The sequence below is a fragment of the Ambystoma mexicanum genome, chromosome 9 (genome assembly GCF_040938575.1).
Source record: "Ambystoma mexicanum isolate Mex_15411 chromosome 9, UKY_AmexF1_1, whole genome shotgun sequence".
In the NCBI taxonomy this organism is placed as follows: domain Eukaryota; kingdom Metazoa; phylum Chordata; class Amphibia; order Caudata; family Ambystomatidae; genus Ambystoma; species Ambystoma mexicanum.
Window position 1 is genome coordinate 1,179,581,627 of NC_090931.1, and position 26,080 is coordinate 1,179,607,706.

Sequence of the window (26,080 nt, forward strand, 5' to 3'; positions counted from 1 at the left end):
ATCTTTAACTAACGGACCTAGATAGGTTCTTGAGGGAGTATGCTCTAGTGAGCCTTAAAATTGGTGGCAAAAAGATAACCTGGTTGGCATTTTTCGACAATATTATTTTAATTGACTTTACCGCCTCGAGGAATACCGCAATTGTGTTGGCTATATGCTCATATGCATAGGGTAATGAACTCCTCATTAATCCTGGAAAAATCCAGAATATGAGGTTTTCGAACCCAACACGAAAAAAGGTTGATCTCAGCTAGTCCGTGCAAATTCAGAGAATAACATTGAGTGGAGATTGTACCTAACTGGGTTTCCTTATACTGGCTGGTCCAAATAAGAAATGGGTCGAGGAAGCATCAGAGTCAAAGGTCGATCAATCTCTATCGCAAATGAAACCGATCAAGAATTTGTACTGTAAGCATTTGATTTTGCCTCTGATTAGGTATTACAAAGTCAAAGTGATATCATCTTTGTTATACAGAATGGACACTTAGTCGCAGGCCTGGGGATTGAACTGGGAGCAGCTTGAGGGTAGATTATGGAAGAAGTTGCTGAACCTCCCAACGTCACTCCCGATGGCTGCTCTCAGTTATGAGTTGGGCTTGAATTCTTTAGGGACCCATATGCATTGGAGATTAATATGGCAATATTGATGCATTAAGTGCACAATGAAAAATACACTGTTTGAAGAGGTGTCTATGGACACATTGAATCATTCAAATACTTATCTGGGGAAACTGTCAAAGACCATTAATGACATCCTAGAAGGCACCTTCAAAATGTTAAAAGACCCAACAGAGGATCCTGTTAAGATGAAGAATGGCCTAATGGTGTTTCACTGGGTCAAGACCATAGACAAAGTCTGTGGGCAAAAGCTCCATAGGGGTCATTCTTTCTTAGACAAACTTTTTCATGCCTTGAAACACTTGTGTATAGGTATGTTATAAATGCCATATCATACCATATCATATCATATCATAAAGGAGTTCTTCAGCATGTTTGTTGAAGTTCCCTGATGCACGTAGAAGATTCACATTAATAAGATTTTGTTTAAACCTACTATTGATGAGAGAGATCACAACCAGTAGACTTAAATTGAAAGATTTAAACAACACTTGTCAAACATGTGGCTGCACTTTGAAACAGACCTCACGACACATTTGTATGGAATGTCTGGGGGGCAGAGACTTGATGATCTCCTCTTTTGCATGCTTTGTACATTGTGAGAACTGGTTTGATACAGAGGAATTTTGACAGAGACGTTCCACGGGTAATTGGATTTTTCTATCGATTGAACTTTTAAGAGTACTGAAAATTCTGAGCTCGCTACTTAATAGATTTAGCGCCAAGCTTGAATACCCAAGGATTGGTGGGCTGAAAATGTGTAGCAAATAATGTTTTATTCCCATTGTTATGACATTTATTTTTCTTTCGGAAAATGATTATTTAATGAATGATATGTGAAAAGTCAATTTTGGCTGTAACACATTAACAATAAAAAAAAAATGGTTTGATCCTTGGTGCAACCTGGAGGCAGTAGAGACATTTAAAAGCTGGATAAATGCTTTCCCGTGTCTTGCAACTAAGGATACATCGTGCAGCCCTATTCTAGATAAGCTGGAGAGAACAGAAAGGAAGACGGTAGATTAAGGAAGAGGCTGTTGGAATAGTCCAGCCTATAGAGTACCAGAGCTCGAGAGTCATTGAGCTTCTGAAGGAAAGTGCAGAAAAGAAGGATTCCTTTGAGGATGTGGATTTGAAAGTGGGCCTTCTTGGCAAGATTTTCTACTAATCTGAAGGGACATTTCTTTTGACATCTTGTTCAGAATCAGAACAGAAGCACTTCAAATCCAATTTAACAGGCTTTCCAATGGAACTATAACATGTGTTCAATTATTCAGTCATTGCATAGTATATGATTCAGAATTGCCTTTTTGACACTGCTAGACATTGATCGTATACATGTCAATTGTATACATATATGTATGTATTTCAACAATGTAACAAATGACTACCCATTGCAGCAAGGACGTGCCACAGCAATCAGTTTTCCTGTGGGAATGGACGCTGTATTCCAAGATCTTGGTTGTGTGATCAGGAAGATGATTGTGGTGACAGAACTGATGAAATAACATCATGTGGTGAGTTTTAACTTTTGCTTCACTTGCACTGTACATGATATCAGACCTTCTGGACCCTCAGTTGAAGTACTTGTAGTAGTTGTTTAAGTCAAGAACTTTTCGAACAGTCATACTGTGTAGGATGTTGTTGCCATGGAGAAAACACAACACGTCCATAAAGAAATCAATCAAGTGGATAAAACAACTCTTATCATTATAAAAACTGTATTTGTGGGAATAATAGGTGTGTAACCAAGTAATAACTGCTCGGAAATATATACACATTGATTGGGGAGAACGATAACTAACACGTTAAGCTTAACAGTTATTAAGAAGCAAGACGGGGGAGAGGTAGCCACTGCTAAACACACATGTGTTGCCATTTTCTGATTATGGAAATTTGAAAGTAATAGAAACATAAACTCAAGTGACTCCAAAACAATTAACTATGTAAAACATTGAAAAATAAGAGGCTCACTGACTATCATTATTTCCAAAATGTAGTTTTCTGGTAAACAACTCAACTATTATTTCTCCATGTGCATATGCTTGCAGTGACGTATAAACTGTGAAATCATTGCAGGGGATGGTGCAGTACATTATAAAGTATAAGTAAACAAGCACTCTCTCTTCACTTATCAGGTAAGTCTTGGTTGAATCAGAATGGAACACATCAACTCCAACAAGAGAAGCTTTCTCAATAGGAAACAACTGTACAACTTTATAGTTATTGCACATTATAGGATTCCTAATTTCTCTTCTGAGACTTTTAAATATCACCGTAATTTTAAAAAGGTATTTGTTATCCAACTCATGATTATATACATGTAAGTCAACAATCAACAAATAGCCATCCATTACTGCACAGATCATGCAAACTGTCACACTTCCATCCCTAATCACATTCATTGGGGAGAAAGGGACACTGGACCTAAGAGAAAATAGTTTCCTGCACATGTGTTCTATGGAATGCATGTGCAGCCATATCTTGGATGGTATTTTCATTTACAAGAATAGTGTTCATCTGTGGCCTGAAGAAAAAAAAATGGTGTCAATCTTCTATGCAGAAATCATTCATCCCCTACATGTTTACTCATTCTACCTGCCCTCATGAAGAAATCAGAAAAGAAAGCTCACTGAAATCCTCTACCTATATGAATATTATCGCACACAGGGGAGAAGAATTTTTGAGATTACTGAATCACACTAAAATCTGCACAAAAATCTCCAGACCTCACTCACATCTCTAAAACATCTTGGTGGCGGATAATCCAGATCTGTAGAGTTTATCAGAAGTCCAATACTAGTCGATCAAAATCGTAAATCAGGTTATTTTTACTCTGGCCTCCATAGTAGAGCTAATTACACAAGCCCACTCTGGTCCTCATTTACCAAAGTGTTTTGCAATGGCAAAATCCTATTAAAAACATATAGTAAATCGGGACCTTTGAGTTATAAAATTGATGTTGTAGCCCCCCTCATCCTCATTTTATTTTCAAATATATATCAACAATTCGTAGTGAGTAAAGCGTCAAAACCAAGCTGATGTGCTGTTACCGACTTTCTAATTAGCAAGTCACTTGGGATGAAAGCACATTAGTTTCAGCACATTTTGCTCTGAAGGTGGTTGACTATGGGTTGTTTGCGTGTAAATGGCAATTATCAATTGAGGATTGGTAAAGAAAGCGAGGGATTATGTGGGATTTGTTTTTTTTTAGGAGCCACTTGCACAAAAGAGACACATAATTGGCTAAAAAGAAAGGTGATCCAAACGGTGAACTATATCATCTGTACATAAGATGTAGAAAGTGTAAATGACCATGCATCTTGGCTTGCTTATCATAGTGGATGCTAGGTCTGCACCTTAACATCTGTGAGACAGTAGTATTAAGTTGAAGTACAACTAAGTTAAAAGGGTGTATTTTTAGTGTCTCCAAGGTCGTGAGACTAGATTACAATTCCAAATATTTCAGATAAAAAGTGTCCCTGCAGTGGGTTTCCAATACCATTATCAATGTTCTTCTGTTGCTGTTGTACTACCAGGAAGAGGTTTGAATATGTTTGAAGTTGGTGGTTCCAAATAACAGAACGATGGATCTTGAACATCATTTTTTTTAGAAAGTCCTTTCAGCACAGGCATACAATTTAAATATATTAAAGTAATATTATCATGTTAAAAAAAAATCGGTTGCATTGCATATTAAAATACCCAGTGCAACTAAAAGCTACTTTTGTTTTCCGTTTTGCGTGCACGCCCATTAGCATTCTTTCTTTGTTTTTTTACAAGCTTTCTAGTCATTCAAAGTGCCTCTTTGATAATTGCCAAATGTATGTCTCGACTCGGCAAAACTGAGCCGTGAGGCAAGAAACTGTCAGAGACAAACTGTGCAGAGCACTCATATTGACTTTCTGCTGTCTAAGACACGTTTTCTTACACGCGTTAGGCATATAATGTGTGAATCCCTTCTATTTAGCAAGTAATAGTTACAAAAAAAACATATTCTCTTAGGAAATGCTTATTAGTGCTGTTAAATGTCTGTAGTTAGGAACAACATCCTAAAATGAAATATGTGAATTTCTTCCAGTTTACGTTTGCTGCATGTGACGTCATGCACCACTTCCTCTGACACAAATAGTCTCGATCATATCAATAATGAAATCCCCTTTGTGTAAAGCTGACATGCTACAGTGTTCTAAGGGTACAACGTCCTTTCATCGTCTGCCTGTTCATCCCTAGGCTTTTTTAACATGCACATTCCATCAAATGTGCGCCTCAAATTTTTTAGGGGGGTTGGGAAAGGTCAGATAAGGGTTTGGGCTGGTGGCCAATAGCAAAAAAAAAGATGAGCACATTCGATGGAATGTGCATGTTAAAAAGCCTGGGGATGAACAGGCAGACAATGAAATGACATGGAACCGTTCAGCAGTTGCAGCAGTGATGGAATGCAGCAAGTTAAACAACAGAACGATATTCGCATGGCTGCCTTTTTAAGTAAGCAGCGTATAAAATGGGAACTCTCTGTTAAAAAGTCCCCTTGTGAAACTACCACGCAAAGTGTAATAGAGTGATATTTTGCATGCAACATGCATCCCCTGATGATAACTCACTAACCATTGATAATAGTAAACGAGAGCTATGGCTGGCGCATTAAAGAAAAAATAAACAGGCAATACTTTGATAATCTGGCCCCAGGTCCTGATTTAATATGCAACAAACAGATTTGTTCATAAATAATAGCAGAAATTTGCAGCAAATCTTAATAAGACATTTGGGGTCCATGATAAACCATTTGTCTCACCACAGTCATTGCATTAGTTGAAGAAACAACCAATACTATCCCTAAATGGATTTTCTTTTTATTTCACTATCAAAGGATAGCTTGAGGGAAACAGCATATCTATCAATGCCCCTTGTTGAAATCCTCACCATCTCGGTAGAAGAATTCCAGTTAACAATGAGAAGGCAACATTTAACTTCATAACTATTTTGCTAAATAACTTTTAGAGATGCATCAAAGAGAATTCCACATCTGTGGTTTAATCTTTAAGTGCAATTTCAGACAAGTACATCTTGTGATGCAATTGTATTGTCTTGAATTCGACAATCTGGACCAAACTGCAGTGTTGTTTGTGTGATAGTATCTATCTTGCAAATCTTTAATGGACAGTGTCTCCTTGGGTCATCAGCTTGTCAGTTTGTGAGTGTGAGAAAACAAGGCTAGTTAGAAACCACAGTGTAAAGATGTTAAAAACTTTGATGCAAGGAGCACAAAGCACTATTTAGAACATGATTTAAAAAAAAAAACATCACCTTGTGCTACTATTGCTTGCTCTAGGACAGGAGTTTTGGTTCATCAGCACAATGGTTGTGAATGTGTGAAGCGGCAGTATATAATTTGGGTTGTATTGTAGAGATGACTATATTCTGGATCCATAAACCCTGTTCACATGAAAAACAATTCTGATAAGCATTATCTGTATCATCAACATGTCCAAAAGCACCACTGTATAATCAGGATTAACAAGCCACATACAAGTTAAAAATGCAATGAAATGGGTGGTGTTGGTTAACAAGAGTAACTGCACCAATCTATTTGTCCCTGTTACTAATATTTGTCTTCCAAAAACTATGCACTATCAGCATCAGGTGAGTGCAAGACAGTTACACCTGCCGGTCTGAAAAATGTGTACACAAAATCAAAGGGTGAACCCTCACACTTGTGTGCTCAAGACATGTGATAAGTCATTCAAGAAGATATTCTGTTCCTTGTTAGAAATGCTTATTGAGTCAAGTATCTTCCTATGAAAAGGTTACATCATAATTGTCAGAGGTATACTTGTGCAATCAAAATCAGCCATTGCATACAATAACATAAGAAACAGCCAACAACAACCTCTAAAACAAAACAATGGCTTCCTCTAAGCTAGATACACAATACTGGATCCAGCCAGATTAATTCCTGACATTCAGTTGTGGTATCTTTTGTTTGCTTACAGTTTTATTATAACATACAGTAAAACATGTTTACATTCAATGATCTGAAATTTAGATTATAAAACAATCTGTGAGTTTTTGCTCTTATATTTAATATTTCATCCTGTAAAAAGCATTCCAGTGCTAGATCTAAGCACAGTGCCACTCATCCCCCGTGTGGGATAAGATTGAGTCTATTCCTATATACACTAACACAATTCATTCATGGTATCTCTTTAGGGAGTCCTCTGAGAAGCTGTAAGAAAGGTAATCCTGTTTGTTCTACCGATGGGTAACGGTATACCTCCTGGATTAAGGTGGGTCTGTGTTTCAGATTTCCCAAAAAGAGCTGTGAATACAGCATGTATCTTCTCCTAGAAGGCAGTGGTGTTAGGCCTGTGGGCTGCCAGTTTTCAGGGGACAAAGCAAAGAAGTGAAACAGCATATGTGGGTGAGATTCAGAGGCTGTGCGGTGTAGCTGCTGAAAGGACCTTGAGTATAAGCCTTCATTGTTCTGAACAGGAAAAGAGGAAGGACAAATAAGTTACATTACTGGGTGGTGTGTTCTGAATGATGTCCAAAGAGCAAAAGGTTGAACTGGAAAAAGGTAGAGGCACTGGAAGTTTATCAAAGGTTTTGTTACAAGGACTGGGAGGTACACCAGAAATGGGCTGGTACTAAGGGAAGTGGCATTGAGAGATGATGGGTAAAATGCCCAGGATCCATATGTGATATAGGAGGAAGGGATCATTCTTGACAAGGGTTTATATGTGACTATCAGCAGGAAGTAGGGGTTTTAGTCTGGGGTTTTGCTTCCATGTGTGTTGCTGTGTTGGGCCATCACATAGTCTGTGGTTGGGCATTGGCTGACTGAACTTTCAAACCTGAGATTTAACAACCCTCAGGCTTCTATCAAATTCTGGGTTCTGATTTCTGAATTTGAAAGAGACCAGGGGCTTATATGAACACATTTGTGAGCTTCTGTTACATTGAGTGGGAAATCTGGTTGGCTGTGCTGTCCAAGCACAAAGGTATCTGACCAACTCTTGCTGGGGGTTTTAAAGGTTGTGAGCAGAGGTTATCTGGGTAGCTGGCAATGTGACAGGCTTCCAAGCTGTGGTGGCCCCGAAGAATACCAGGAATCAAGGTAGGGGTAGCTGCTGAGGGGAGCCCGAACTGCAGTCAGGCCTGAAGGGCTGGTTGTATGTCAGATGCAAGTGAGTATTAACAAGGACCAAAGAAACTGGTCTGTCTTGCAAGGAGCGATTTGGCCAGTTCAGATGACATATAAGGCAATTTCCTTGTTTTTCATGGTACCCGAAGAACACAGAAGCTTCTTGGATCTAAATTAATTATGGGAATAATTGTGTTATCCAAGAGATTCAATTATTTCTAACATCAGACTAATCTGACATTTGGCTAAAAGGGCAAGGTGCAAGATAGTAGGTGGGAATGGTTCCTAAAGTGTAACTGTTTTCATAACCAACTGAACTGCTTGCCAGGGCTTGTCCCAATTTCATCCTCAATCTACTAATAGTATATAGAGAAGTGGTATATATTTATTTATTTATTAGCATTTCCAAAGCACGCAGCAGACCTTACGCATCGTTAATCTATGGTACATGCATTATTATAATCATAGTAAATACCATTTTGAAGCCAAATAAATAAGTCAGTGTTAAAGTGCATGTTCTGTTTTCTTTTATAACAAAATGCATGGTTGAATTGACATGTTTATTTTTCTCTTGTGCTAAATGAGAGCTCTTATTTGGCCTTTGTGCCCATGTGCAATAAATGTCCCTACAGTGTTTGATGGTGTGTTTGATGAAACATACAATAACAAGAAAAATCCCAAATGCAAAAGAGTTTTGTTGTTATCATTGCATTTATGTTGGTTTCTGAAAAAAGGTGTGAGTGTTTTTTTCTACTACCTGGCATGATCCCAAGCTTTTCAAATGCTCTGCCTGGCATGGTACCAGACCTTTCTGGTATTTAGTCAAGGAGCACGTGATAAAGGTATTTTGACAGAGAGGTGGTAATGCAGTGTAGGTGCCGAATATGTATACAAGTAGGAAAAAATAGAGTTAATCTCAGTTTAGAAAGAGAGGTCACATGAAATTATCTGTTTGAAACTTGAAAAATAAAGAAACAGAAAACAAGCACCTATACTTGGTGACACTGCTTAATTTATGTATTTATTTTAATTGCATTTATTTAATTTATAAAGCGCACTAAACTCATAGGCATCAAGGTGCTGTTAGCAAGCTTAGCATCAACATGAGGGTAACATAGATTCATTAAAATGACACATTTCATTGAAGCAACATGAGAATGACATAAAATAGATCATTGGAATGTCATAGTTTAATTAAAGCAAGATTTCTACAAGGTTGTCTAAAATGTTTTCTACAAGTAGTTAAGAAGAAGTGCATGGGATTTAAGCCAGCACCGACATGCATGGCATTTCTCCTCTGCATAACAGTATGATTAGCAAGGTGTGTCAGCCTTTTTAATCAACATCAGTGAGGAGAATGTGAGCATCTGTAAGTACAGAGATCAAGGGATCTATGTTGGGATCAGGCTCAGTAATTTATGGTTAAACCCCATATATTTAGATAGTGTAAAACAGCATGGTAACATGTGAACTCCTAGTTTCCTGAGCCTATTTTATATTCCCTAACTGAAATCAATGAAATATACATGCAGGGGAACACGAAAATGAGTTAACACCCATGCTTCTCTTGGTTTAATTTACTGTTGGTTTGATCTAAGATTCATAATGTTAGGTACAATGGGCAATCACGGCAGGTGCAGAGGATGTATTATATTTTTCACATAGCATAAATGTAGGAAATTGTTCATACCAGGGATATCCCAGGTTAGAAATAGTGATCACATGAATTCATCTGCCTGTAACTAAAGAAATGAAGAAACAATAACATATACTTGGTCACAATGTTTCACCAAAGTAAATGGTGCCCCCAAGTAGCTGAGAAGAAATGCATGGGATTAAAACCAGCACCAACATGCCAGGTAATGCTCCTCTGAATGAGAGAACCATCAACAAGGTGTTACATCATTTTTAAACCTCATCAATGAGGTGAAGGTGAACCTTTGTAAGCACAGTGATCAAGGGATCCATGTCTGGATTAACTATAGCAAGTTAGGTTTAAACCCCATATTTTGCAAACTATGCCAACCAAATGAGAATAAACATAGCCCAAATATCCTGTATTGTTGGCTGTTTCCACTCAGTGGGGCTACAACCACGGATCTCAGAGGAGAAATATATCTTTGCATATTAGTCATACAAAATAGTCTAATCTGAGAATTGATTCTACCTAAGTTCTCCTAGCAACTTCAGATAGTTTTTGGAGCAATCTTTATGTCTGTAGTGAGCCGCATGCTGCTTGAAGCCCCATGTGACCACTGTACAAGACTGGGAGAGGGTTGTTGCAGGGGATATAAACCATAATATGTTTGGAGTCAGACAAATACTTCCATCCAGAAAATTCCAGAACTTGCAGAATCTCAATGGGCCATCTGAAAGAACATAACAAGTACTTGGTAATGGGCTATGTATTACATTTATATCTCCTATCCCACAATAGTGTCTGTTGGTAATTTCCCAGATGTTCGGATTCATTCTAATAGGAGTACTTTGTCATTTATGTAGAAGCTTTAACCCATTAGTATTTCCTAAACACGCTTGTGGGGGTGAACACCCTCGGGGTACCGGAGTGTATGACATTTTTCACAAGGAATACAATGTGTGTGTGCATTAGACTAAGATATGGAGTTAGATGAACTGGTCACATCACATTAACCTACCCATGATGATCAGGCATGTGGACGGGTGCTGGGGGCTTGTCAGGAGAGTGAGACTTGTTAAGGGTATAGCTAGACCAAATTATTTTGTTGTAGGTCCTACCTGCATTCTAATGCAGGAGGCTTGTTAAGTGTCCAGCTATACGGAACGTTTGTCATAGGTTGTCAATGAATTCTGATGGCAGAGATGTTGTGATTTATCTATTAGTCTAGTGTATGGAGGTAAATGTGTGCGAGTAGGTAGCAGTACTTGTGGCTGGTGTACACCAAAGTGGTGCTTGACTACATACCTTGAGAGTCAGATTGGAGCTTTGCCTTTGGTGTGGCCGAGTGTTGTGAGTCATCCAGTCTGCTCCAGGAATTCCAATTTGTCTTGCTCTGTAGAGTTAACTGTGGAAACACCGACTGTGAATGACCATTACTAGGTTTCATGAGGAGAGAGAGAGGGAAGTTCTTCCAATTGCTTTATATAATAATCCTGTTTTTAGGCTCTTCTTCTAGTCCTCATTGGGGCAGATGTAAGCATGTCTACCACAGGTTAGGGAGAGAGGTCTCATAAGAAATGAAGAACCAAAAACAAACACCTATACCTGGTTACCATTTTTAACCAAAGTAAATGGTTCCTGCAAGTAGTTCAGAATAAATGCATGGGATTACAACAAGCACAGTTTTCAGACTAATGTTTTAAAAATGTAGGTGAAAGAGACTGGGAGAATTATTCCTTATGTCATAATTGGCATACATATTGGTCAGATATCTCAGATAGCTTTGCCAACAGACAAGTACACTATCTGAATATATATAATGTTTTAGGCAGGACACTTGGTTATACATCTAGCCAATGTAAGGGTGTAAAGATAGACGCAATGTCGTACTGCCTTTTCAGTCCAAATAGCACACTGTCTGCTTGTGTTTTGACTAGTTGTGGATGTTTAATGGACTGGCCATTACAAAGGGTAAATTAATTAATATTCAGTTAGGAATGGATTGTCATCGTCATAGGTTGAACATTTGAGATGAAAGGTGATAAGATGTCAAACAGCAATGGGCTTCAGATTTTGCAGCATGTTTACACATAAGGAATGGGGTTTCATTGTCATAGAATACACTTTTATTTATTTGTTTCTTTTATCACACCACATGTCCATGGACCTCAGGGCGCACATTTAACAAAAAACAACACAAAAAAAGATTTCAAATCTAAAGAACAATGAGGGGGGTACAAAGGTGTCTTAGACGTGGCATCCTATATTTGGCCTGGATTCAGCAAGTTGAACAGATATGTTTTGACTGCCCTTTTGAATGCCGACAAGGAATTAGAGGCTCCGATAGGTAATGGAAGAGCATTCCAATCTTTGGGATCCTGTACTGGAAAGCTAGCACCTCTAAACTTAGCCAAATCGAAGCTAGGCTGCTTGAATTTGTAGTTGTCACTAGAACAAAGAGATTGCAATGGTTGATCAACCGTAAGCCATTCTGAAAGATAGGTGGGGTAATGAAGGTCCAGCATTTGTAAGATAATGCCAAGATCTTGTACAAAATACTGTGTTTAACGGGCAGACAGTGCAGTGTCCTCCTGCAATCAGAAATGTGATCCTGTTTACAGAGACCAAAGACTGCTTGCACCACAATATTCTGTGCAACCTGGAGAGCAAACAGGTTTCTGTTGTCCCACTCAAAAGACTAAAACGATATTCAAGCCTTGAGTCGACTAGGGCAGATCTTAGGATTGATCTATTTTGGAAAGAGATGTAAGGTCTGATTTGATTAAGTAGCTTCACCAAGTAGATACATGATGAGCGAGTGTGTGACATGGTTAGTTCTGTTTAGTTTTGCATCTCAATTAATGCCTGGGGTTTTAACACAATCTGTAACCCCAATCTCATAATTTGCAAAATTAAAACTCTTATAAGATGTATTGAGTTGTGAAGTTTCTGCCCGGTGGCCAAAATGATTAGCTCTGTTTTAGTGTCATTCAGTGCTAAAGAATTGGAAACCATCCATGTCTGTATTGCGGCGTAGACACTATTGAGAGTGTCAAAATCCTTATCATAGTTGCCTTCAAGTTCAAGTACAACCTGGGTGTCATCAGCATAGTTGGTATATCGGACACCCTGGTGGTCCAGTAGGTCAAGCAGTGGCCTTATCTAGATATTGAAGAGGGATTGCAAAATTCAGGATCCCTGTGGGATACCTGCTTTAAGGACCTCTGGGGATGATGGAACACTGTCTAGTGCCACTCTTGATATTCAAGGGCCAAGAAAGGAGGCTATCTAATCCGATACTTTGATAGAACAGCCTGCTAGGTCTTTCAATCGATCGAGAAGCGTGGAATGATCGCGCATGTCAAAGACCCTGGAGCGATCCAACAGCATCAGTAATGCTGGGACTCCCACTTTCAATCATGCCAGTCAAGTTTTTATTTTAGATCTAGAAGGGCCGTTTCTGTCCCTTGCCTTGCTCTAAATCCAGACTGATGTGTGCCTAAGATGTTGTTTCTTTCAAGAAAATCCTGAAACTGAAGATAGGCCACCTTGTACATGATTTTGAGCAGAAAAGTCATGTTAGTTATGGGATGATAGATGTTTGCTAGGGAGGGATCCAAGAAGCTTTTTTCAATAAGGGAGTGACCCACACTTCCTTAATTGCAGCTGGAACTATGGCCTCGCTGAATGAAAGATTGACCATTCTAGTGATCCAAGGGTCTCAAGTAAGTGAGCGATTCCTTAAGGATAGTGGCTGGACACATGTCTCCCTTAAACAATGTGGGTTTTAGGTTAGTGGCTATTTTAAAGATTTCTGCTTTGTATGTTGTTTGAAGCTAAATTGAAATGTCTGGGAATTGGCACTGATGGTATTTGGGAAAGGCTTATCATCTGCTATAGCGTCCAGCTTCAGTTGCTGGATTTCTTCCTGATTACCAAGAAATTTGTTAGAAAATGTGTCTTGAATCATTTGGCAGCATGTTGTGATGTTGTGTCTCGTTCGGGTGCCTGTTTGTTTTCATTTTTTCCTTTGATTTCCTTCAAAGCTCTAAAAAGCTTGCTAGAGCTAGATTTAGTGTTACTAATTCGAGAGTTGTAATATTTAGATTTGGCCTCGATGATAGTTGTTTTAAAATTCTTAACTGCAGCTTTGTAGTCTGTAAGGCCTCCATTTCTAGCACCTTTTCTTCGATCTTGACTGAAGCACATCCTCATTAAACCAAGTGTTTTTAAGGGTTCATGTTAGATTATTTTATTATTTTCTGTGGCTAGAGTTTCTATAGAAGAAGATATAGCGGAGGACAAATGGGTGACCAAAGCAGTGTCGTTTTCCAATGATTCAAGCAATTTAATTTCCAAAAAGGAGTTGATTTTCGATTCAGTCACATTCTTAAAGTTGCGGCTCATTTTATGATTTCTTGGCAATTTGAGATGAACAATGATATGGTGTCAAACAGAAATGTCCTTCAGATTTCTCAAAATGTTTACACTTTCCTTGGGGGTTGTCACAGACAATGAACACCCAAAAAACATAGTTAAGACCTGTTCTGTACAATATCTGTTTTGGAAACCTTACACCATATTGGCTCCTTTTACTAGCCATGTTAATTTGGGTGGAATGTAATTTACAGATGAACATATTACTGAGCCCATAGAAACATCCGTCATGCCCTATACATGGCATTGAATTCACAGAGCTAGATGGCATAGTGTAAATTATGCTCTGCCTGATACCCCAGCCTAACTTGAAAATATGTCAGCATTTATACCCACATCTACTTTCATGCCGGCCGACTTGTGTGAATCCCTATGGGGATTACCAAATCTATTTTATATCCCCTAACTAAAATCTATACAATACGCAGGCAGTGGGACATGGACATGGAAATGATTGAGTTGCAGCCATGCTCCTCTTGCCGTAATTCACTGTAGGTTTATCCTAAAATTCATGGCGTTAGGTACAACAGGAAAACATGGAAGATGCAGAAGATGCATTATGTCTATGGAAGATGCAGAAGATGCATTATGTCTATTATATAGTATACAAGTAAGAAAATGTGTCAATGCTGTTTACTACAGGTTAGAGAAAGAGGTCTCATAAGAAATGAAGACACAGAAAATAAACATTTATATTTGGTTACAATGTTTCACCAAAGTAAAGTGTTCCTGCAAATAATGAAAATAAATGCATGGGATTACAACAAGCACATTATAATTACTAAAAGATGTACAACATAGTCAAAGCTTAGCCATGATGAAGAGCCCACTTTAGTTTAGTTTAGTTTAATTTAGTTTATTATTTATATCACGCTCCTAACCCTGGGATAACTGGGTGCTTGAACTGGTGACAGAGTTACAGGCATACATAAGATTACATCAGACAAAAGTGCTAGTCGACCATGAGTTACAGATTAGTCGATTTGCATATAAATACATGTAAGAGAATAAAGAAGTTGCTGATGGTTAAAGTGTAGACGACAATGCCGGATGAACAGTGATACATACATTAACACAGAATGAGGTGAGCAGGGGAGTATACGTTTTTTGAAAGAAGGTAGAGAATTGGCTGGCAGCCAGTTAGTGTTACTTATCGGAGAGCCAGCTCTTTACTTTGGCTCTAAAGGACCAGAAAGACGGTTCCATTCCATTTACTCAAGTAAATGAGGTGCTGAAGGACAAGTTCACTGATGATGGCAAGCTTACATTAATGTGAGTATTCATATTAGCTGATCAAAAATATAGATCAACCAGTGAGCCATGGTCTTTATGGTTATGTACTGGATGGATTCAGAAATGAGAAGTAAAATAGATGTGAAAAGTAGAGCTCACTGAGCATAAACAGATATCAAGATAGAAGCAGAATAATCAACTAATATAGTATTGAACCTTAGTGAGAATCCATGGGAATGATGAGAGAAATTGTAACACACAGGCACAGACATTGACATGGCAGAAAAGACTTCAGAATGATCAAAGGTTAAGGGAATCCTTTGAAGTCTTATCAGGAAACAGTGAGTTCAAACAAGAGAGTATTCATTTTTTGCAATTTGCATCACATAATTGATTTGGACATTGATATCCCTGTTCTATGAGTTATGATGGTTTTCTCAATGACAAAAGACATCAGTCCCATGTATTTGTTTTAAAATGAATTACAATATTGATTACTTCATGAATTTTAATTATTTCTTGTTTTTAGGACATTTCTTGTTTTGACTGAAATTCAGTAATGTGATGGTTAACTGACATGTCTCAAAAAGTAAATTAATGTTTCTTGTTTCCAGTTCTTGACAATGTTGATTGATTAGATATAATCTATCCTGGGAGGTTAAGACTGAGAACCAGGTTCCTCACTTTTGTGTGACACACTGTGTGACTACAATGGCCTTTTTATAAGATCTAATGTACTAAACATTTCCACTGGGTCAATGAATGCTGCCTTTGCATCTCATCATCATTACATTCCCCACTATAGGACTATCAGAGGCCATGCTTGCAGTGTAATAGTCTATTATTCATTGAATTGTGTACTGATCTATGAAATGCCTGTGAGAAATGGGTCTGTGAAAACTAAGAAATACCCTAGAGGAGTGATAGCAAGGAAGGATAGTAAGAAGGACACAAGGACATAAAAGCAGTTTATGGATCCGTTTTCAAATGGATCAGCATGGTCTGAAGCATTCGCTGAACTGTTCAAACATCAGGTTTTCAATTGAACAATTGAGTGAATGAGTTGTAGAGTGTGTAGCCTTGGATGTGCAAGATAATTCCATCTATAGTAATGTCCTCTGCTCTGAGAAAGAAACAGACTAGTTTGGATGGCCAGTTTTGGGTGCCACATGCCAAACTGAATGCATCAGTTTCAATACATGTCTTTGAATTTCATGTTTTCTCTTTTTCAGTGGTTTCCTTGCTTATTTTAAAAGAAAAGGGACATCGTATCACACCGTTTTCAATATTGCAACTATATTGCTTATATATTTTAAATATTTACAGTATATCTTTATTGTAAATACATTTTGTTCTACTTTTTCAAGTGTTGTTAGGTTTTATGCTGACTTAAATAAGGGAATTACAGTTATATGGCCTTGCTTTGAAATTGATTTTCATTGAAATCTATTACACTAAAGTGACTTTCAGAGAAACAGATTTTGTGAGACCGATAGACACATATTTTTTCTTGGCCATTTCAGTGTACAGCCTTGAGGACAAGGAAGGACACTTTGGAATCCAACCCTTGTGTACTGGGATCCAAAGAAATGTTTCGATAAGTGGGGATATGTTAATGCCACATTTTGATCCACAAATGGCTGACTTTGATTACTCTAATATTTGTGTACTGTCTTTGCATGGAGCTCTGACTTAGATGTCATTGCAGTAGTTGATATGGGAATGTACAACTGCAAGAACAGACACTTGCCGGAGTTGTACAAAGGAAGGAGAGAATCACGTGTGTAATGTATAAAAAGCTATTTTATTTTGACAGAGTTCATTTTGTGCATCAATTTCTATAATCATTGGAGAGTAAAGTATTTGGTGGCAAAGTCAAGAACCTTCCTGCAACAAGTTGTGGTGCTGAATGTCACATGTTGCCATATATATTATACCCACGTTGCTACTCATCACTGTATTGTATATATGATATGTTATATATGGGTAATTATCTGATGTAACAAAGGTCTATCTGAACCAATCTCTAGCATGCACATTGGTTATCAAAGATGGAGGACAAATGTACATGCAATTGCTGGATGTGCTCAAGCAGGAATGGGTCTTACTTGTGAAGTAATGTGCTAATGATCACCACATCAAAAGCAGCTGTGTGATTAAATATGAATATATCATAAGTCTCCCCTACATATCCAGGTGGGCAGTGTTGGCAAAGTGGCACTAATACATCTGTTAATGTATTGCATTTGGTGAATGATTTCCTCTCTATGTACAGGTTGCAACTTTAGAACGACTACTAACCTCTGGAGGAGTATATACATTAGGAACTTTTTTTCCCTCATTTAAATTTAGCTAATTTCAAGTCAATAAGGTTCTAACAGGGCACTCCTATGAGGATATTTACAAAAGTATGTTAAACTCGGACCTTTGAAATGTGCATACATGTTTGACTTTACATTAAGGGGCCGATTCATGGAACAAACGTGCGCCAAAAATCTTTGCGCAAGCAGGCGCAAGCAGGCGCAAGCGCAAAAAAACAGGCGCGTGTTTTCCTCGGGATGTGCGCCAAACCCGTGCATGGCGCACACGTCACTGCAACATCCCGAAAGGTGTGCGCGACGCGCACAGTGAAAGCGCACAACCTCGGCGCATACACCAGAAAGTGGGCGGAACACGGGGCATAACGCACGGAATGGGGAACAACGCGCAAAAATAAGGGCGTATCTGGGGATGTACTGCAGGGAAGCAGACGGAACGCCCACACGCACTCGAACCACACGTATTCATGGAATCGAATAGGGCAAAGCCACGCACAGCCAAAGACACGCACAAGCCGAAACACGTCCGCCACACGAAGGCAGGCGATAGCGTCCCTGCGCATTACAAAAGTGGCAACATACAGCAATTGGGCCTGTGCGAGCGGGGCACGTGTATTTCGGGGTGCGCGGGAAGTTACACACGCGATTGAGCGGGGTACGTGTATTTCGGGGTTGCGCAGGAAGTTACACACGCGATTGAGCGGGGTAGTGTATTTCGGGGGTGTGCGGGAAGTTACACACGCGATTGAGCGGGGTACGTGTATTTTGGGGGTGAGCGGGAAGTTATACACGCGATTGAGTGGGGTACGTGTATTTTGGGGGTGCGCGGGAAGTTACACATGCGATTGAGTGGGGTAGTGTATTTCGGGGGTGTGCGGGAAGTTACACGCGATTGAGCGGGGTACATGTATTTCGGGGGTTGCGCGGGAAGTTACAAATGCGATTGAGCGGTGTACGTGAATATCAGGGGTGCGCGGAAAGTATCACACGCGATTCCATCAGGGTACGTGTATTACAGGGTGCACGGGAAGTTCCACACGCGAATGTCCAGGCTATGTGTATTTTGGGGTGCGCGGGAAGTTACACACGCGATTGAGCGGGGTACGTGTATTTCGGGGTTGCGCGGGAAGTTACCCACGCGATTGAGCGGGGTAAGTGTATTTCAGGGGTGCGCGGGAAGTCACACACGCGATTGAGCGGGGTACGTGCATATCAGGGGTGCGCGGAAAGTATCACACGCAATTCCATCAGGGTACGTGCATTACAGGGGTGCGCGGGCAGTTCCACACGCGAATGTCCAGGCTACGTGTATTTCGGGGAGTGCGCGGGAAGTTTCACACGCGATTCCATCAGGGTACATGTATTACAGGGGTGTGCGGGGAGCACCACACGTGAATTGCACGTGTGGGTCCTCCCAGGTGTTCCCTCTACACCCTCCACGGCCCCTGCAGGTGGCTCACACCACAGGGGCCTACCCTGCACATGTCCTGCAGGCACCCCATCCACCATGGCCATGCCCCCCAGCCAACCCACATGTCAACTTGCACTACTGCCCACCAACGCATGTCCCCCTCCACCCCCAGCCACCAGGGGCACCCTCCACCAGGCCCCCACCCATGTCTCCCACCACCCCCACCCCCCAGCACTGTGGGGCACCCTCCACCAGGCCCCCACCCATGTCCAACTCATGTCTCCCACTACCCCCAACCCCCAGCACTGTGGGGCACCTGCCAGCAGGCCCCCACCCATGTCCAACTCATGTTCCCCACCACCCCCACCCCCCAGCACTGTGGGGCACCTGCCAGCAGGCCTCCACCCATGTCTCCCACCACCCCCAACCCCAGCACTGTGGGGCACCTGCCAGCAGGCCCCCACCCATGTCCAACTCATTTTCCCGACCACCCCGACCCCCCAGCACTGTGGGGCACCTGCCAGTAGGCCCCCACCCATGTCCAACTCAAGTTCCCCACCACCCCCACCCCCCAGCAGTGCAGGGGCACCCTCCAACAGGCCCCCACCCATGTCTCCCACCACCCCCACCCCCCAGCAGTGCAGGGGCACCATCCACCAGGCCCCCAACCATGTCTCCCACCACCCCCACCCCCCAGCAGTGCAGGGGCACCCTTCACCAGGCCCCCACCCATGTCCAACTCATGTCTCCCACCACCCCCACCCCCCAGCAGTGCAGGGGCACCCTCCACCAGGCCCCCACCCATGTCTCCCACCACCCCCACCCCCCAGCACTGTGGGGCACCTGCCAGCAGGCCCCCACTCATGTTCCCCACCACCCCCACCCCCCAGCACTGTGGGGCACCTGCCAGCAGGCCCCCACCCATGTCTCCCACCACCCCCAACCCCCAGCAGTGCAGGGGCACCCTCCACCAGGCCCCCACCCATGTCCAACTCATGCCTCCCACCACCCCCACACCCCAGCAGTGCAGGGGCACCCTCCACCAGGCCCCCACCCATGTCTCCCACCCCCCCACCCCCCAGCACTGTGGGGCACCTGCCAGCAGACCCCCACCCATGTCCAACTAATGTTCCCCACCACCCCCACCCCCCAGCACTGTGGGGCCCCTGCCAGCAGGCCCCCACCCATGTCTCCCACCACCCCCACCCCCCAGCAGTGCAGGGGCTCCCTCCACCAGGCCCCCACCCATGTCCATCTCATGTCTCCCACCACCCCTACCCCCACCACTGTGGGGCACCTGCCAGCAGGCCCCCACCCATGTCTCCCACCACCCCCACCCCCAGCAGTGCAGGGGCACCCTCCACCAGGCCCCCACCCATGTCCAACTCATGTCTCCCACCACCCCCACCCCCCAGCAGTGCAGGGGCACCCTCCACCAGGCCCCCACCCTTGTCCAACTCATGTCTCCCACCACCCCCACCCCCCAGCACTGTGGGGCACCTGCCAGCAGGCCCCCACTCATGTTCCCCACCACCCCCACCCCCCAGCACTGTGGGGCACCTGCCAGCAGGCCCCCCCCATGTCCAACTCATGTTCCCCACCACCCCCACCCCCCAGCACTGTGGGGCACCTGCCAGCAGGCCCCCACCCATGTCTCCCACCACCCCCACCCCCCAGCAGTGCAGGGGCACCCTCCACCAGGCCCCCACCCATGTCTCCCACCACCCCCACCCCCAGCACTGTGGGGCACCTGCCAGCAGGCCACCACCCATGTCCAACTCATGTTCCCCACCACCCCCACCCCCCAGCACTGTGGGGCACCTGCCAGCAGGCCCCAACGCATGTTCCCCAGCCAACATTTCATCACAATCTAGATCCCTGGTCCCTATGGTCAGCCTCCAAATGCAAAACAGCCACCTGAGTATTGCATCCACCCACTCTGAAATGGCAATTACATGACAGAACACCAATTGCAAGTTTCGAAACAAACACATGTCCCTCACATACACCCAATGGGTGTCAGTGAATCTCAAAACCCATATCATGATATGCATGAAACCAATGAGATGATACTACACATTGAAGTTCGATAAAAAAATATGTATTAAAGGAAACATAAATAGATTCAAAAATAAAGAAACAGAAATGGGAATGTACAGAAATGAAAAGAAGCATGTCCGTGAAAAAAAGCAAAAGCAAAAATCATAATCCAAAGTAATGGTGTCCAAAGTCACTGTCCACAAAAGAAAATCCATTGGGAAATAATAATTGAAAGCCATTGCTCCATGGGTAAATTGTGAAAGTGAAATAAAATCCAACAGTGAACTATGTACAGACCAACAAGCCAGGGTCCATTGTCCCAACCAAAGAAATGAAACCTATCTAACAACACTAACTAATAAAATAAACAAAATACAAAAATGTGGCCAATGTCCAAAAGGTCCAAAAAAAATAAAAAAAAACAAGGGAAACCTAACACTAACTACATAACTATTTACATGGGCAGTGGGCTAGTCCAACGGCTCACTGGATGTTGTCATGGGCCAGGGCATCATCGAACTCCTGTTCAATGGCTTGGAGGCGGGCATGTTCCCTGGCCCCGAGGTCTCGTAGGGATAAAGCAGTGTCCAGCTCCAACTCCCTGCGAAGACCCTCGAGTCACTCAGCCCGCCTCAGCGCCCTCCGCATGGAGTTCTCCACCCTGACCATTGTGAGCCGTTCCTCCTCTGCCCGCTGCCGCTCAGCACCTATCTGCTGGCCCAACCGCTCCCACACGGAAGCCACTCCCATTCCAAGGTTCTCCTGCCCTCCGGCCGATGCCTGCACCCCTGATGTTGATGGCCCCGAGCCATGATGCCTCCCACGTCGAGCCTGCCGCTGCCTCCGACGCAACTGCCTGTGCCAGCATGACAGCATCCAGGCTGGTGGAATCCACCAACGCCGTCATGCACGTGCCCTGACCGATGATGCCGTCACATACTCCATCTGCTGGGGTCCAGTTGCTGGTGTGTCCACCCCTGCTGGACCTCCGACTGCCGACTGTGGCAGGGATGGGATCCCCACCGAGCAGGCTGTATTGGTCGGGGCAGGTCCACAGGGGGCCCTGGTGGCATCTGGGCCAGAAGACGTCATGGAGAACGACTGGTGCATAGTCTCCACAGAGGAGGAGAGGGTCGCCAGATTGGCCGACACATGTAGGAAACCCCCGACCATGGCCGTTCCCAACTGGGCCACGTCGGCATGGTGCTCTCCGTGATGACGTGCATGCTCCTCCCGGGAAGCACGCACCTCATCACGAATTGCACCTGTGTGCAACGCGACACCAATCAGGACCTTCTCCATACGGCCAGGGGTCCCCTCGTCCGCAGGTGGAGGGGAGTCAGATGAGATGGACTTCCCCCCTACCTGCGGACGGGCCTGGGATGGGGCATCCCTGCTGGTGCATGGTGGTGCAGTCACAGTGTCAGGGACAGTGAGATGCACAGGCCCCTCCACGGCGACCTGTGCTGCCTCCTGCCCCTGGACTGCAACACTTGCACCAGCAGGGATGCCCCCACCAGGCCCCATGTGCGCCTCAGTAGCGGCCTCCTCCTCCTCTGTGGAAACCACCAACCTGGATGGCTCCACCCCGTCTTCCGCCATTGCAAGCCCCTGTGGGGGCTCACCCACCCCTTCCGCTGCAGCCGTGGGGGCATCCCTGCCGCTTTGCTCCACAGAGCCATCTCCGCCCTCTTCTTCACGTGGCGCTGTGTAGAGGGAGACATAGAACACAAGCATCAGGGTACTGTACAATGGTCCCCTAGACAGGAGGCAATAGCAGATGAGTGGCACTGTTAAAGATCACTTCCATCATGTCCCTCCACAACACATGGCTCAGTGCAGGTAAAACACATGCGGTAACAGGCATGGCGCATGCTATGGACATTAGCATACATGTCCAAGGGATTCTTGGAACATACAATGTTGTTTTGGAACTCACATGCATCATGGGCCATGCCTATCACATGCACACACTTCACCCTAGTTTCATCCATCTGGCCTCGTACACCACAGACACAGTGGATACAAGGATGACTAGGCTGCATCAGTGAACCTGAACATTACGACAGACATGTGTCATGCATCCCTGGCATTCACAAGTCACAGAAACACAGGTCAGACACACAGACATGGACAGCATACATGTACATGGCATCAGCACCCATCCCTCACCCCGACCCATGTCCAGGAACAGAGACGGGCATGCTTTCATGTGGCCATTCCGCATAGGGCAATCCATGTTGCATTTGAACACATGCACCAACCGTGTGGTTCACACATTACTGGTCTCACATGCATGACGTCCCTGCACACACACATGCATACATGGCCTATGTCACACATACAGGCAAGTATCAGACAACCAGCACACTGCGACATGCCCTGTCTCACACAGCAATGCTTGGCCACTTACCGCTCAACTCCAGATGGGTCTGCCTCTCAAGGATCTGGGCGTGGAGCGCTGGGCCTAGGCGTTCCAGGACCCTCATCTGGATGGGACTCATGCGGCCCCGGCCCCCCTCCACGAGGCGCCGGGCCTTCAAGAGGGTCCTGGACCTGCAGTCATCCCAGCGCTTCTTGACATGTTGGTAGTCGCGGACTGCCACCCCCTCCACGTTGATGGCAGTCACGATGTCCGTCCAGATCCAAGTCCGTCCTTCCTTGTTGGCGAGCTTACTTCCGAAGAGGGCATCATCCTGCCCCAGGACTTGCTCCACCAGGACACCAACTTCGGTGGCAGTGAAGCTGGTGCCCCTCTGCCTCTCTGGCCGGGGGTTGCCAGTGGTGCCAGATGTTTCAGTGCCCGACATGGCAACCCCAGAGGCAGGAGTGGGTGGGCAACTGGGTCCTGGGGCTGGGCTGTGGAGCGATGGTATCCCAGTCGAGAGTCTTCTGTTCCAGCAGGGGTGGACACAGCAAATGGACCCCTGCAGATGGCTGATGTGCAGGCACCAAATGGCAGGGCACGGTGGCAGCAGGCAGGCAGGCACGCAGGCAGCAGCAGATGGCTCGTGGGAGGCTGCTCGGGGCTCTGGGGGGCAGTAATTTGGCCTTTTGGGCAGGAGTGTGGTCTTCCGTGTGCTTACGCGTGGCCAGCTTGATACAGAGTGAATTGGCACGTGAAAATCCTGCACGTCTGCGTGTAATTCGAGGAAAGGCCCTTAGCGCGTATGCACGTCAGCACACATATGCGATTTCATTGGACCAAAGGCCCTTAGCGCGTGAGGGCGTCTGTGACGTTACGCACGCGGGTGTTTCCCTCATTGCACGTGATGACAGAACACACGTGGATTTCCACCAATTGCGTGTGAAAGTTCCTGCGCACCCCGGAACACACGTACCCAGGCTAATCGTGTGTGAAAGTTCCTGTGCACCCCGGAACACACGTACCCAGGCTAATCGCGTGTGGAACTTCCTGTGCACCCCGAAACACACGTACCCAGGCCAATCGCGTGTACGCTCACTTCCCTCCGATCACCCGCGATGACACTCGGACGTGCAGTTTTACCACGTGTGCTCTGTCATCACATCTAATGAGGGAAACACCCGCGCGCGCCACGTCACAGACGCGCTCACGTGCTAAGGGCCTTTGGTCCAATGAAATCGCATATGCGTGCTGACGTGCATACGCGCTAAGGGCCTTTCCTCAAATTACACGCAGACGTGCAGGATTTTCACGTGCCAATTCACTCCGTATAAAGCTGGCCACGCGTAAGCACATGGAAGACCACGCTCCTGCCCAGAAGGCCGAATTACTGCCCCCCAGACCCCCGAGCATGCTCCCACCTGCCATCTGCTGCTGCCTGAGTGCCTGCTGCCCACGTGCCCTGCCATTTGCTGCCTGCACATCAGCCAGGGGTGCTGTTGCTGTGACCACCCCTGCTGGAACCGAAGACTCCCGACTGGGATTCCATCACTCCACAGCCCAGCCCCAGGACTCAGTTGCCCACCCACTCCTGCCTCTGGGGTTGTCATGTCGGGGCAAACACCATCTGAGACCACTGACAACCCCCGGCCAGAGAGGCAGAGGGGCACCAGCTTTAGTGCCACCGAAGTTGGTGTCCTGGTGGAGCAAGTCCTGGGGCAGTATGATGCCCTCTTCGGAAGTTCCCGCGCCGACAAGGAAGGACGGACTCGGATCTGGACTGACATCGTGACTGCCATCAATGCGGAGGGGCTGGCAGTCCACGACTTTCAACATGTCAAGAAGCGCTGGGAGGACTTCAGGTCCAGGACCCTGAACAAGGCCCGGCGCCTCTTGAAGGCAGCGGATGCCAAGGGGCGCCGGGGCCACTTGTCGGAAGATCAGATGAGGGTCCTGGAACGCACATCCTCAGCGCTCCACGTCCAGGTCCTTGAGAGGCAGACCCGTCTGGAGTCGAGCGGTAAGTGTACATGCATCCTGATTGTGAGCTGTGCGTGTGGTGATGTTTCAGTAGTGTGCAGGTTGCACATCTGTTTGTATGGGGTCGAGTATGTGTGGGGGTGTACAGGGCCGTGGGGCTAACACATGCGAGGGCTGGAATGTGTGAGACATGGATGGTGATTGTGTGTGTAGGCTTGCATGCCAAATGCAGTTGTGTGGGCTCACATGTTTGGATGAATGTGTATGTAAGTAGAAATGTCCGTGATGTCACGCATGTATGTTCTTTTCAGCTGCATGTATCAGCACTGTGTACATGTGCATCTGTGTGTATTTGACAAGGGTGCAACAGTGATGCAACATGGATGCATGTGACAGCCGGATGTGGAAGCCTGATTGGCAGATGTGACATGGATGCCCATCTGAACACTGCGACACTTGCCAGAGGTGTACACATGCATGCAAGTGTGGTGGTGTGTGTACATGTGTGGTGCACTTCCTGTGTTGCATGTGATGTCTGGCTCAGCTTTGCCTGCTCATGCTGTTGTATGGGTATGGATGGTGCTGGCAGTTGCGATATGGCTGTGGTATGGCTCATGTGTGCGAGTTGAAATGACATGTGTGTTGGGGATTGTGATGGCATGTCTGAGGTTTGCCAATGCCACTCATGTACAACTGTCATGTGTGTATGTGTCCACTGTACAGTGCCCTGATGCCTGTGTTTTATTTCTCCCTGTCTGCAGCGTCAACTGATGAAGAGGGCGGAGAAGGTGCTGTGGAGCACAGCGGCGGGGATCCCACCGCCAGCCGGAGACGCAAGGCCCGGCTCTTCTCCCATGTTGTCATCTCGTCGGGGAGTGAGGAGTCCGGTGCCGCG

At 44.8% G+C, this 26,080-nt stretch overlaps 1 protein-coding gene across 3 annotated transcripts in view; it reads left to right on the forward strand.

Annotated features, from left to right (window-relative positions):
* Positions 1 to 26,080, forward strand: part of LRP1B (LDL receptor related protein 1B) — a 4,835,697-nt gene that overhangs the window by 2,520,748 nt on the left and 2,288,869 nt on the right. For all 3 annotated transcript variants that reach the window (XM_069616528.1, XM_069616527.1, XM_069616526.1), the window contains exon 18: positions 2,019 to 2,135. In XM_069616528.1, the coding sequence (XP_069472629.1) occupies positions 2,019 to 2,135 (117 nt within the window). The remainder of the gene's footprint in view (positions 1 to 2,018; positions 2,136 to 26,080) is intronic.